This window comes from Ostrea edulis, chromosome 3 (genome assembly GCF_947568905.1).
Source record: "Ostrea edulis chromosome 3, xbOstEdul1.1, whole genome shotgun sequence".
NCBI classification, from domain to species: Eukaryota; Metazoa; Mollusca; class Bivalvia; order Ostreida; family Ostreidae; genus Ostrea; species Ostrea edulis.
This window is the reverse complement of record NC_079166.1, coordinates 92,003,538-92,017,995: the sequence shown is the minus strand read 5'-3', so window position 1 is coordinate 92,017,995 and position 14,458 is coordinate 92,003,538. Positions and strand designations below refer to the sequence as shown.

The window sequence follows — 14,458 nt, the reverse complement described above, 5'->3', positions numbered from 1 at the left end:
TTAACCTCGCGTATACATTTTCTGCTTGGACCCCGGGGTCCACGCAATGAAGCCATAAAGGTTTATTACAGAGGCAATGCATAAGGAATACGTGTCTAGGCAATGTAATTTTGAAAGGATAATTTACATAATTGGCGCAGCAAAAATACCCCTCGTGTTTTTTTTTTTATATTGTGCGTCCTATAATACATACAACCTGGCTGTTTCTTTCTTATATCTGTAATTATTTATAACTTGTTTATGCCAATGTGAAAGGTTCGTGTTGTTAAATGAAAAGAACAGGCCTATACGACTCTGGAACAGAACAGATGTATCACTAACAAGGCAGTAGTGAATGGAGACTATCGAATGAATCATTAAATGCCAGTGGCGTAGCTTGGGGGAGATAACTATGGAAGGAGAAAGGGCAGGGGGTTTGGGGGGCCGCCCTAAGGCCCCCAATGGGTCCAGGGCAAAACCCTGGTGGGGACCCAGGGGGCGAAGCCCCCGGAAGCTGGTGCATTAAGATTAAGAAAGGTATTTTAAAAGTCTCCAATACACATTTTCTTTAATTTTAAACACAGGCACATGGGGAAGGACATTGTAACTTCCTTCAATTAAAAAAAGAAAAGAAAAGATTATCCATTAATTTTACTGCATTTTGTTTTATTTTGAGACGTTTTGTACTCTTTTTATAACAACTAAATTAAATGTGTTTTTGAATTCCGTGAAAGCTTAATTAAAACAACTAAAATTCGAGGTATCTAAAATGAAAGAAAATACAATCGAATATTAGTAGTTTTAAATAAAGCTTTGACAGAGTTCAGAAACACATTAGTTGTTATAACTAGAGTAAATAACGTCTAAAAAAAAAAATTGCAGTTAATCTAATTGATAATTAATTTTTTTTTAATGAAAGGGGTGGGATACCATGTCCGGGCTTACCCCATGTGCCTTTGATTTTAAATAGATTGATAAACATAATACAACACTAACTTTTATGCCATTTTTTTTCTTAATATATTTTGTATTTTTATATTATTTAAAATCTAATATTCATTTTAACTTGACTTTAAATTAATTCATTTTTTTTTTACCACAACAATGTGGAAGCACATTCTTCCGTGCTTCATAGGAAGCTACGCCACTGAATGCCATTAATTTTTCAAAAAGATAACCACAGCTGCTCTAGAATTAGCACCTGCTCTTTTTCGTCGACTACAACTGAGCAAAACAAACAAACAAAAACCAGTGGCCGATTTAGGAGGGGGGGGGGGGTAAATCGTGGTATCTTGTTTAGAAAAATGTACTAAACAATAAACGAAGCAATAATTTCTTGCACTCCCGGAGAAATAAATGACAAAATCTTTTGATTTCTGGAATTACTTTATTGGAAGAACTTAATTTTTTCGAAAAACCCTTAAAATTTGTGTCATTTTATTAATTTCACCTTATTAAAAATGATAGAAAATAGAACAAATGACTACATAGGAGACATATTACAAGCCCTATAAAATCTGTAAAACCCAGGAGCTTCCGGGGGCTTCGCATCCTGGGGCCCCACCTTAAGGCGGTCCCTAGACCCCCTGCTTTATAAAGTGGCGCCCCCCGTAACCACAATTCCTGGATCCGCCCCAGAAAACCCAAAGAAAACAGTTAAACCAAAACAAAATAATAATTAAAAAAACCCAGCATGCATGTACCATACACTTTATATTCACACATGCACAATTCAATTGTTGAATATAGTAAGTGGACTTGACATCCGGTCGTGATGTAATGTCGAGAGTAACCCGTATCCTAAGTAACGAGACACATTTTTTATACGCCCGTTGGATTTCGAGCACTTACTATGAAACACGTACATGTAGGTAACGCACGGGGAAATGTCAACAAGTGCTTTATTTATATCTTTCTCTGACCTCCTTCATTAGTGGACGAGTAATTGTGGTTTGTGTATTGAAAGTTACGCTACAGTGATTTTGTACCAATGGTGTCGGATTTCCAAAACAACCATGCTTTTCTGGGCATTCACATTTTTAAGGAAAACGACTATGGATCCTGTATGCTGACGTCACAGTAGAGAAATGAGGGATACTATAGAGACAGCTTTCTTTCCTGTGGTTGCTATTATTTGTGCATCAGGTGATTCATGTGCATGCTTTGTCAGATAGAGAAATGTCATTTGAGTAACAATAACAAATCATGCATATTCACCACCATTTCTACAATCAGAACTGCTGAGTATATGTATATTTTGGGCGAGAACTGTGCTTTTGTAATAATTCTTTTAATTCACCTATTCATTTATTAATCAACCTATTCATTTATTTTCTGAATACACACTAACTAAACAGGTTTAAATGATTTCCATATGTAATGACACCATTTTCACACGCGTACCAATTAGCAGATTTACGCTTAACACATCGGCACGTAACACGTGGTTTTTCAAATCTTCAAAAATGGCGTGAATATTTGGACATATTTACTTTTGCAATGTTTTTATGTCTTTAATATTTTTACGAAATATAATGATAGCAATTTCGTCATGAATGCACTGCATGTGTGAACAATGCGCGTAGGGATATTGAAAAAATATAGTCTATTTTACCGGCTGTAAATCAATAAAAGATAAGAAATAAAAATAGAATGTAAATATGAAAAACAAATTTAATTTTTGAAAATATATGAGTGTATGAATTGCAACGCTTTCGATTTCAGTGAATATATTTGCTGACTTCCTTTATTTAATCTACATCGTAAAGTAGTCACATGTAACGACTAATTAATGTGACACTGTGAAATTACCAATGCAAAGCATATACATCATGGGGAAATTAATGATAACAGACTGTAAACACACGAGAACAACAATACTTGCATGTTCTTGAAAACCAAAATTAATCAATTTGTGTTCGATACAAAATTGGACAATATCTCGTCATTTCCTAATACAATGCAATTATGTTATTTTCAAAGACTTTCTGTCAAATAATTCTTTTTGAGGAAAATCTAAAAAAAAAGAAAAAAGAATAAATAAAATTAAAACCACACAGACACGCGCTAGGTTCCTGTTCGTTGGGCAGATAGGTCGGGCTCAGTATTGGTGCCCATCCTGATCATCATATGCAGGGAAGTCATCTAAACCTGTTCCATGTACGGAATCAGCATTTCTTGATTTATTACTAGGTATCTATGGCATATACAACACTCCGATTTCTACGCCAGACCAATACAGGTACCGTTTTCTCACTGAATATGGAATACCATCCCCAAACAGAACCGCCATTACTTTTAAGGTGCGGGCCTGCAATGATGCTCACGTGACTCTGCGTCCTTCCGACAGAGAACCGCTAGAGATAGTTCTTGGTGGATGGGCTAACTCCAGGTCGTGCTTGCGAACAGAAATCCAAGGACCGTGTTTGTCTGAATACGTCGGTGATATTTTAGATTGTGACGACTTCCGAACATTCAACGTATACTGGGGAAATGGACGAATTAAAGTAAGGAAATCAACGAGTTTCTGTGACGCACGGGAGGTCATTTTGGACTTGCGTGTAAATAACTCGCTGCCTGATGTGGAAATTGGGATCTCTACGGGATACGGAGCCTCAGGGGAATGGATCTTTGGAGGTTTGAACTCTTTTATCAGCAACGTAATTTCAAAATACATATATTTCACATAAAATTAGTTGAAAATTAGGACTAATTCGTTAAGCACATTGTTTTTCAGATTGCTATTGATATTTGATATCTTTAAGACAATTCCACTTTTGCTTATATTATAATATCACTATTGTCGCACTTTTTCTTTAGCTGATCGGAAACTTGCATCAAGAAACAAGTCTATCTTCACGCCAGGCAAATACAAATACCAGTACTTAGGCACTGAAGGAATCTTTGACACAAATGTTACGTCAATCTGTTTCCAAGTGAAGGCGTGCAGAGAAGCTCATGTAGTGCTGGAGTATTCAGATAAAGAACCTCTGGAGATCATTCTCGGCGGGTGGAGAAATTCCCAGTCGTGTATCCGTAGAAAAGCAAACGGGACGTGCTGGACTGAATACACAGGGCGCATTTTAGATTGTGAAGATTTTCGGAAGTTTGTAATTAGTTGGAAATTTAAGGAAATTAGAGTTGGGCAAATTGTTAAAGACGAATCAGGTCCAACACTGGAGAATATTCTGAGCTTAGAGCTGAACGAGACAATCAATGTAGCAGACATTGGAATTTCAACTGGATTAGGGACACCTGGAGTATGGATTTTTGAAGGTGCTTTACTTATCCGGCTTTGGTATTACAACAATAAAACTTGGGTTTGAATATAATAGAGCGACATAGTACCGATGTGGAGGTCGCAGTAACTACTAACACGCCACAGTTTAGGATAGATGTGGAGGTCGCAGTAACTACTAACACGACACAGTTTAGTATAGATGTGGGGGTCGCAGTAACTACTAACACGACACAGTTTAGTATAGATGTGGAGGTCGCAGTAACTACTAACACGACACAGTTTAGTATAGATGTGGGGGTCGCAGTAACTACTAACACGACACAGTTTAGTATAGATGTGGGGGTCGCAGTAACTACTAACACGACACAGTTTAGTATAGATGTGGGGGTCGCAGTAACTACTAACACGACACAGTTTAGTATAGATGTGGGGGTCGCAGTAACTACTAACACGACACAGTTTAGTATAGATGTGGGGGTCGCAGTAACTACTAACACGACACAGTTTAGTATAGATGTGGGGGTCACAGTAACTACTAACACGACACAGTTTAGTATAGATGTGGGGGTCGCAGTAACTACTAACACGACACAGTTTAGTATAGATGTGGAGGTCGCAGTAACTACTAACACGACACAGTTTAGGATAGATGTGGAGGTCGCAGTAACTACTAACACGACACAGTTTAGTATAGATGTGGGGGTCGCAGTAACTACTAACACGCCACAGTTTAGGATAGATAGGGATGATAACGGCAAAGTGGAAATGGCAATAAATAGCCGTTCTCAAGACATAATTAGGTCAGGATATAGATTCACCATCAATGATAGAGAAAATTGTAATGGATAAACAATTGTACGATCATACCTTGCGTTGGCATTTAAAAAGGGAATTAGAAGTTTAGATGAGATAAGGAATCAAGTAGCAAAAACCATGCAGATGGTTGTTTGTTTTATGTCCCGTCGAGAATTTTTCAGTCATATTGAGAAGTCACCAGTAGGCGAAGTACCACAAATTTAAGCTGACATGTACTTCTATAGTTTGATATAAAATTTAAACTTACATGTACTCCTATAGTTTGATATAAAATTTAAACTGACATGTACTCCTATAGTTTGATATAAAATTTAAACTGACATGTACTTCTATAGTTTGATATAAAATTTAAACTGACATGTACTTCTATAGTTTGATATAAAATTTAAACTGACATGTACTCCTATAGTTTGATATAAAATTTAAACTGACATGTACTCCTATAGTTTGATATAAAATTTAAACTTACATGTACTCCTATAGTTTGATATAAAATTTAAACTGACATGTACTCCTATAGTTTGATATAAAATTTAAACTGACATGTACTCCTATAGTTTGATATAAAATTTAAACTGACATGTACTCCTATAGTTTGATATAAAATTTAAACTGACATGTACTTCTATAGTTTGATATAAAATTTAAACTGACATGTACTTCTATAGTTTGATATAAAATTTAAACTGACATGTACTCCTATAGTTTGATATAAAATTTAAACTTACATGTACTCCTATAGTTTGATATAAAATTTAAACTGACATGTACTCCTATAGTTTGATATAAAATTTAAACTTACATGTACTCCTATAGTTTGATATAAAATTTAAACTGACATGTACTCCTATAGTTTGATATAAAATTTAAACTTACATGTACTCCTATAGTTTGTGTTCAGGGCCGTAGCAGTAAGGGTTCTTTAGCACGCTAACGCCTGCAATGACACAAGATCTCGGTTTTCATAGTCTTATCCCAATGGCCCTTGATTCTCACTTCTAAACTTTATAAATGCCGAGTGTATGGCGAAGGAGCAAGCGCTATCTATGTGTACGTCTGAGACTTCACGCGGTCTTGACACGACCTGGACTCGAACTCACGACCTCAAGGTTATGAAACGAACGCCCTACCACTGAGCTCCTGCGACCGATCCATGTAGAGTGTATTGATGAAGCGAACGCCCTACCACTGAGCTCCTGCGACCGATCCATGTAGAGTGTATTGATGGAAAGTTTATATTTTTATTTAAATGCTTTGATATAAAAAATCTGAGCGTGGTTGCAGTATGATCCTGAAATTGCGTTGTTGTTTCCCGTTAGGATTGTATTTTTCATAGAAAGCATTTCATTTTCTGCTGATTATTTTTAAATGTTCAAGCGTTAAAAACAAAATCATCATGCATTTCGTGTTGTATTCCCATGTGGTACAAAACAAGGTTAGAAATCCTGAGGTTGTGATAAAACTGAATAACTTATTTTCAATATTGCATGTCAAATACAGGGACTGTTTATTTGCTTTAATTAGTTTTGTATAATCTGACCGTTGCTTTGTTTGTTTTTATTGCTCTCAGTCGATTCGCAGCAACCAAACTCCCAACATGGATATACACCAAATTACGGCGCAATTCTTGGGGTTACATTCGGGATACTGGGGGTTGTAGTGACAGTGACACTGGGCATCATCCTCTGGAGAAAGTTTCACAAGGTCCAAGGTACAGAACAGCTTTTAAGAAATCATCCATGTAATTTTTCCATTCTTTAGCAGAGATATTGAGGAAAATGATAAACATTTCGGTAATCTAAGAATAGGCCAAGATTTGAATTGCAATAGTGGTTATCATTGATGTTAAGGCATGCGACTTAGAAGTTTTCATTATTTTGATTTTTAGTAAAGAAGGTAGACACACAGATAGCAGAGGAAACGGAGAATGAAGTTAACGCGTACGAAACTTTACAAACACTAGGAACACCAGAACATATGTACACCGCACCACTGCCTCAAGACAACTCCACCCTGGACTATGATTATGTGAAGATTATCTGACAAATGACTTTATGTGTACCTTTGAAAGAGGAGAATGTGCTTGAAAATTAATGGTTTGTTATCATGTTTATTGACCCGAGTTATTCTAGCGGTTCAGGTTTTCCAGTTTGTCGTTGTATATTTGTAAATCAATATTCGGAACTGAAACCGCTTGAAGGAAATTCGTTGTTACCTAAACATTTGGTACAAGACAACGAACAGTGATCAATCTGATAACTCCTATAATCAATACTAAATAGAGAGTTGGGCAAACACGGACCCCTGGACACACCAGAGGTGGGATCAGGTGCCTAGGAGGAGTAACCATCTCCTGTCGACCGTTCACACCCGCCGTGAGCTCTATAAAAGGTGAAGATAACGAAAAGTGATAATATCGTAACTCCTATAAGCAATACAAAATAGAGATTTGGGCAAACACGGACCCCTGGATATATCAGAGGTGGGATTAGGTGCTGAGGAGGAGTTGGGTGATTGTATTAGAGACGGTATAATAATAATAATAAAGCCTTTATTTATCCAGGATTACATATTTAGCGATATCGCTAGTTTTCAATATGGTCCTGCACGGTTGGAATTTGCTTCTTCTGTTCGTTTACAAAATTTATTATGCGAGACACCAAGGACTGAATGCAAAGAAAATGAAATTTACAGTCAATCGTTATGCACCATCCTACTTACGAAATTATTGAGTGGATGGAAATCACGTCAATATGAATTCGAGCAGCGAGATCAGGAAGCACCCACTAATACTTGTAGGACCTAGACATATCGTGAGTAAAGTGAATTTAATAACAATACATACAGCAATCAATGTTCGTACTGAAAAAAGTGCATCGCAGTTCACGAGTAAAAAACCCATCACTGTCACAAAAACGTTTATCGCAGTTCAGTAGTAAAAATAAACACACCACTATCACAGAAACGTGCGTCGCAGTTCAGTAGTAAAAAAACACCACTGTCACAAACGTGCGTCGCAGTTCCAGTAGTAAAAAACACACCAATGGCACAAACGTGCGTCGCAGTTCAGTAGTAAAAATACACACCACTGTCACAAAAACGTTTATCGCAGTTCAGTAGTAAAAAACAAACCACTGCCACAAAAACGTGCATCACAGTTCTCTAGTAAAAAGCAATCACTGTCATAAAAAAGTGTATAGCAATTCACTAGTAAAAAAACCCATCACTGTCACAAAAAAGTGTATAGCAGTTCACTAGTAAAAACACCATCACTGTCACACAAAAATGTATCGCAGTTCACTAGTAAACACAACCCACCATTCTTACAAAAAAGGGCATTGCAGTTCACTGGTAAAAAAGGTCACTGTCACAAACTATTGCAGATTATAAATTCAGTCAGCTTTTATAGTACAACTAGTGCAGAACCTTTCTTTCAATAGCTACTTCATCTTATGCGGGTGTGACCGGTCGACAGGGGATGCTTACTCCTCCTAGGCACCTGATCCCACCTCTGGTGTGTCCAGGGTCCGTGTTTGCCCAACTATCTATTTTGCTTGTGGGATTTATGAGATTGATCACTGTTCGTTATCTTCGCCTTTCTTTTATCGATTCTGATATTTTTGCATATGGTGCACTCAGAGAAAAGAGGGCAACATGATTCTCATATAAACTATGTCTGAATGTCATGCACATTATCATTTTGTTTTACAAGAAGCTCGCAGGACTTATCGGTTACCCGAATATGAGTCAACAGTAACTAGCCCTCAGGACTGTGAAGTCTATAATAAATTTCCTGTGATGTATATACATGTATAAGGTTAATTCTAATGTTCAACAGCAATATTAAACAAAATGTCCCCGTAATTGTCCATACTAAGGAAAAGACTTAACATAATTCAATATATGTTATATTAACACTATGTGACTATTTTGAACCCACCCTAGATTCAGAAACCTTGGGCAGCGAAATGCACAATTTTGGTACATGTATATCCCTTTCTGCTTCTCGTAAATATGTACAGCATCAACGAAATTCAAAAGGAAATCTTTCAAATGATTAGGACAATGGTCACTATAATTATGATCCCACCCTGGAACCAAAAGCACCTACTCCTGGGATCATAAAAAGCACAAAGGCTACATTCCTCTAAATTTCTATTTAGCTTTAATTTACTATCAATAGCATTATTAAAGATGCCATTAAAATAGGTTACATATAAACACTGTTTTACGAAGTTTAACCCAGCCCTGTAGTTAGAATCTCAACCCCGGGGATTTCTAGTAGAGAAATTCCTGCTCAATGACTCATACAGGATACCTGGAATTGACAATTTATGTCACCCCCCCCCCCCTTGTCTCATCATGCTTTATACCAATTTGAAAAGAATGGGGATGATAGTTAAGAAGTTAATGACCTAAAAGCTTTATTGTTCCTTCATTTTGTCATAAATATGCCATTTCCATGCAACTACTGCACGACTATCACATGATTAATGGTAAAAAAATATCACATATATGATAAAATATCATACGAAAAAAAGACCATTACATGAATTTCGCATGGATATAGTGCAAATGAATTAGCATGATATTTTCATGTGATTTTTCGTATGATTATGATGGAAGACTTGCAAGGTTTTCGAACAAAAATTGAATATGCATGAAAATCATGTGTCACGTGCCCCTATGTTTTCTAAATGGAAGGTGCATTGTTGGTATATTTGGTAAATACACCTTCATCAATGTTCATGTCGGAAGTATTGTTAACAATCTCTTATAAAGTATCTGAATATTTCCATAAATCTGTTGTATTCAATTTCAATGTTTGTGTCAGTGTGTATCTCAATATTTTCTACTTTTTTGGAATTGTATCCGACTTCTTTTGCACCAATGGGTAGATCATTTTTACACACTGATTTTGACGACGGATCACTCTGTTTATTTGATCAAGATATAGGACTCACAACGGGTGACTGGTCGACAGGGGATGCTTACTCCTCCTAGGCAACTGATCCCACCTCTGGTGTGTCCATGAGTCCGTGGTTGTCCTTCTTTTAATTTTTATATTTTCTATGGGATTTATGCGCATCTGGTGCATCAAATTGGTACCGTATAAGTTTTAAATAAAATTGACATACTGATTTTGACTACGGATTATTCATAGTGGGTGTGACCAGTCAATGAGGGACGTGTACTTTTCCAGACCCCTGATCACACCTTTGGTGTGTTCAGTGATTCGTGTTTGTCCTACTCTTAATTTGATTTTGTTTTTGAGATTGATCAATATTCGTTGTCTTCGCTTCTCCATTGATCGTTGTTCGTTATGTTTACTTTTCTATTGATCATTGTTCGTTATGTCCACTTTTCCCTTGATCATTGTTCGTTATGTCAACTTTTCATTTGAATATTTGTAGTAAAACTCTAGTATTGTGTCTGAGTGTTTTCTATAATTCAGCTTTGATGCATTTTAATGTTTGCGTAAGTTTGTTATATTGTATTCGGATGTTTTTTAAAACCTATTTTATTTCATTGAATGTGAATGTTTGTACATTTCTGTTTCATTGCTTAGGTAATTTTAGGGATTAATACTAGTCCCCTTGATAAAATACCTCGACTGGGTCCACTCGGTGACCTGACCGCGACCGCTGTGCGACCACAGGCAAGTCAGGTCATATATACTAGCGAAAAAAAGAAACTGCATTATTTAATATATGAAAAAATAATAAAAAAAGACAATGAACAAATCTGACATTTTGTAATACAGTTAACAAATGTATTCGTTACAACATTTCATAATTCATTAATGTTAACATCGAATAACATCAATTTCAACACCCTCGAAAAATACTGGTATTCAAACTTGAATTAACAAAGTTAATAATGTGTGTGACCACCATTTGCATTCACGCATGCTTGACAACTGCGCCTCATTGATGCCACTAAAATGCTCAGAAATGCTTGAGGGATGTTGTTCCAGATGTTGTTTAAAGCCTGGCCCAAATCAGCCAATGTAACTGGCTGATTTGGTAAACAGCGCGGACGTCATTCCATTTCATCTCAGACATGCTCGATCGGCGATAAATCGGGGGAAACAGCTGGCCAAGGCAGGGCATCGACAATTTGTTGAACAAAAAAGTCAATGACTACACGTGCAACACGTGGCCTTGCGTTGTCTTGCTGCATAGTGATGTGATTTTGTTGTCTCTGTATGAAGGGTATCACATGGCGCTGACGAATGTTGTCTCGATAGCGTACGCCGGTGAGATTTCCATTGACAATTTGTAGAGGGGTCCTTCCACGTGTTGTTAGTCCACCCCACACCATAACGCTACCTCCACCGAAATGTCGACGTTGCACAACACAAGCGTCCTGATACCGTTCCTCAACGCGACGATACACTCTACAACGGCCTTCACTGCTATCCAAATAAGATGGGGATTCATCAGTAAACAGAATATTGGCCCAGTCCTGTATTCTGAATTGCAGATGTCGTCTGCACCACGCTAGTCTAGCGATACGATGACGTTGAAGCAGTATTGGACGCACCGCTGGACATCTTTGTCTGATGTTGTGCTCGCGCAGACGATTACGCAAAGTTCTTGGACTGATTGGTCTAAGTCCAGGAATGCTACGAGCAGTCAAACTTGCTGTTTTGAAACGATTTCTCAGGTGCACAAGTCTGATGTGGTTGTCTTGTCTACGCAACGTCACACGAGGATGCCCAGAACGTGGTCGATCCCGAGTGTTACCAGATGGTCGGAAACGTCTCCATAATGACTGGATGGTGTTCCGATGAACTTCAATGTGTCTTGCTACGATATGTTGTGCCATTTCAGCTTGAAGCATCCCAACAGCATGATTACGTTGGTTTTCGCTGAGTCGTCGCGTGACAGAAAGGTAAATTTTGTCAAAACTAAAGTGCTTTCCTTAACGAATAATGTCCAAACAAACCTTTTACACTTCTTACTCCAAACAGTATTGGCCAGTAAAAATCGTGCATACGAACACTTCAATAAACAACATGTGTTCACTAACCATGAAAGAGTACGTGTATCTGAGTCGGGTACTATCCGATATTGTTAAAAAAAACATCACCTTTATCGACTGAATATATTTTATAAATAGAAACAATAAATATAGAAAGATTATACTAAATTTTATAATACACAGTTTCTTTTTTCCGCTAGTATATTATCATTTAAAGTAATTCCACCCTCCTGTGATGATTAATTTAGATTTATGCATGATAGGATCATACATTTTGTTGGAGTCTTTTCCGATAGGTATTGTAAAAAATCTTGTTAAAAATAAACTATTCCAAAAGTCTAAGTTATAGATGAATAATCAATGATACATTTTAAAATATTGAATCTAAGGGCAATAACTCTGTTTTTATTGATTTCTCTATCAAGTCTACAATGGGATATATTTCCTTTATTTTTTACAGCTATTTTTGTATATTTTTGTGAAGATACAGTTTCATGAAATTCTTATGAATGCTATCATATCGTCTTAACCAGTTGTATGAAATTTTAATAACGCTGTTTAAGGAAAAATGCAAGTTCTGACGGTGATATATGATTCTGTTTATGTACGTCTCACATCTTAAAAAGTGTGATGACCTATGTATCGTATTTGATAATTTGTTAGGTTTAACTCTAATGAATGGAAATAAATACACCTTTTAAACTTGTATCAGATAAAACTGCGAGTATGGAGTTACCTTAACTTTCAGAAATACACATTGTTTGTCTAGTCATATCAGATTTGTTGAACCAAATCTTTATAGTAAACACTGTCACTATTTGAACGCAGAAACTAAGGTAGTGCATATTATGAATTCCTTGATGTTTTTAATGCAGCCATACTAAAGCCCACTTCAATATGACTGTTTACTTTACATATGATACTGTTTACACACTTCATTTAAAGACCACAGTGAGTGTATCGTATCTATCTTGTTTGTACTGATGCCGGACACAGATGAAAATTGAACGTCTTGATATCACGATAATTACATACCTCGAACGGTTTTATACAGAAAAAAATATCATATCGTAGGCTTTAACGGGCCTTAAACCGTTTAATTCTTCCTTCATTCACAGCGAGGACCTTCAATCACATATCTTTTCGGTTAGCAGAGAACCTTTGGCAATTAATACAAATGATGAATGCACAACAAGCGAATTCCGGAAATACTTACAAGTCATTGCATGTGTCAGACTATGAAGCTAGAATATAGACACACAATGTGTTTCATAATATTTCCAGTACATGTATTAACAATAATAACACTAATAATGCATTAACATACACTTCAAATATCGCATAAACTTATTTCAAAGTAGATATTTGACGCTGTATGGAATATGCATAAAATCCATATCGAACCTTCACAGAGGACGTGATATTTTGCTACAATAATTATATTTCAAACAAATTATGCATTTTTCGTTACAATTTTGAAATAAAGAAACATGCAATTTTTTACGTGTTCTATTTCATTAGTAAAGCCCCTTTGTATATCAGAGAAATCTGGGATAGTGGCATATTTCAGCGATGACGTATCTACCCCTTAAGTCAAATGCAACAGAGGACGAATATTTTCAATCATTGCGATGCCTGCACAAAGATGTGATTTCAAAGAAATAGGAATAAAGTTATCAAAGAGAAAATGCATCTGAATACCGGTATAACTCTTGTAATATTGACATTGAAATGACAGGTTAGTCAAAGTGGAATAAATGTGTATTTCATAAAGCACATGATAATTTGATTTAATACTGTATAATCAACAAACTATGCTTCTTTCCATATTCATTCTTGCAATTAGAAATGTATCTTGATTCTCTCCATTTTTTGACATTTTCAAGAAAAATAAAGAAATGATTGCTTTTGTTCTACGTCCTTTCGGTAATGTGCCACTCATATTGAGACGTCTCCAGCTGTAAGTACCACAAAGTTAGACCTATGCTTAGCGCTCAGGGCCGTGGCAGGGATGTTTCTTATTGTAACGACACTTGTCACGTCAAGGATCCTTCGACTAGAAGTCGTATCCAAAAGACCCGCGAATCTCACTTCTAATTGACGAATCTTTGAAAGCTCATTCACTACTCTTCTTTGACGTCTTAGTAGGTTTGACATAGTCATGGCTCGAGTGGGATTTTATCTCACGACCTCTCGGGCAAGTCACGAAACCAAAGCTCTATCACAGATCCAATGCCAATTCGGTATGTTGATTCTCAGCCAACTGAGGACTTTCTGATCGTACATCAAGAAACACACATGACGAATGCTTACTTTATTGGAACTGGATAGATGAATTCCCATTACATGATGACTGTCCGTGGTGCATTATCGGTTCTTACCACATGATAATCAGGGATTTAATACGGCGTGAGAAGACCACGATGTGTGGTGAAT

General features: G+C 36.7%; 1 protein-coding gene across 1 annotated transcript; it reads left to right on the top strand.

Annotated features, from left to right (window-relative positions):
- Positions 1 to 1,765: 1,765 nt before the first annotated feature.
- LOC125672714 (uncharacterized) lies at positions 1,766 to 13,522 on the top strand. The gene is made up of 5 exons (XM_048908933.2): positions 1,766 to 2,124; positions 3,172 to 3,615; positions 3,799 to 4,254; positions 6,606 to 6,746; positions 6,924 to 13,522. Exons 1-5 carry the CDS (start codon positions 2,067 to 2,069, stop codon positions 7,076 to 7,078), a joined length of 1,254 nt encoding a protein of 417 aa, XP_048764890.2. The 5' UTR covers positions 1,766 to 2,066; the 3' UTR covers positions 7,079 to 13,522.
- The last annotated feature ends 936 nt before the right edge of the window (positions 13,523 to 14,458 follow it).

What these genes read in the sequence shown, in the direction of transcription:
- LOC125672714 (XM_048908933.2), top strand. Translation starts at nt 2,067, where the DNA reads ATGAGGGATACTATAGAGACAGCTTTCTTTCCTGTGGTTGCTATTATT. An exon ending in TGCTATTATTTGTGCATCAG is followed by an intron (nt 2,125 to 3,171) that starts GTGATTCATGTG and finishes ATTTATTACTAG; the next exon opens with GTATCTATGGCATATACAAC. An exon ending in AAAGTTTCACAAGGTCCAAG is followed by an intron (nt 6,747 to 6,923) that starts GTACAGAACAGC and finishes TTTGATTTTTAG; the next exon opens with TAAAGAAGGTAGACACACAG.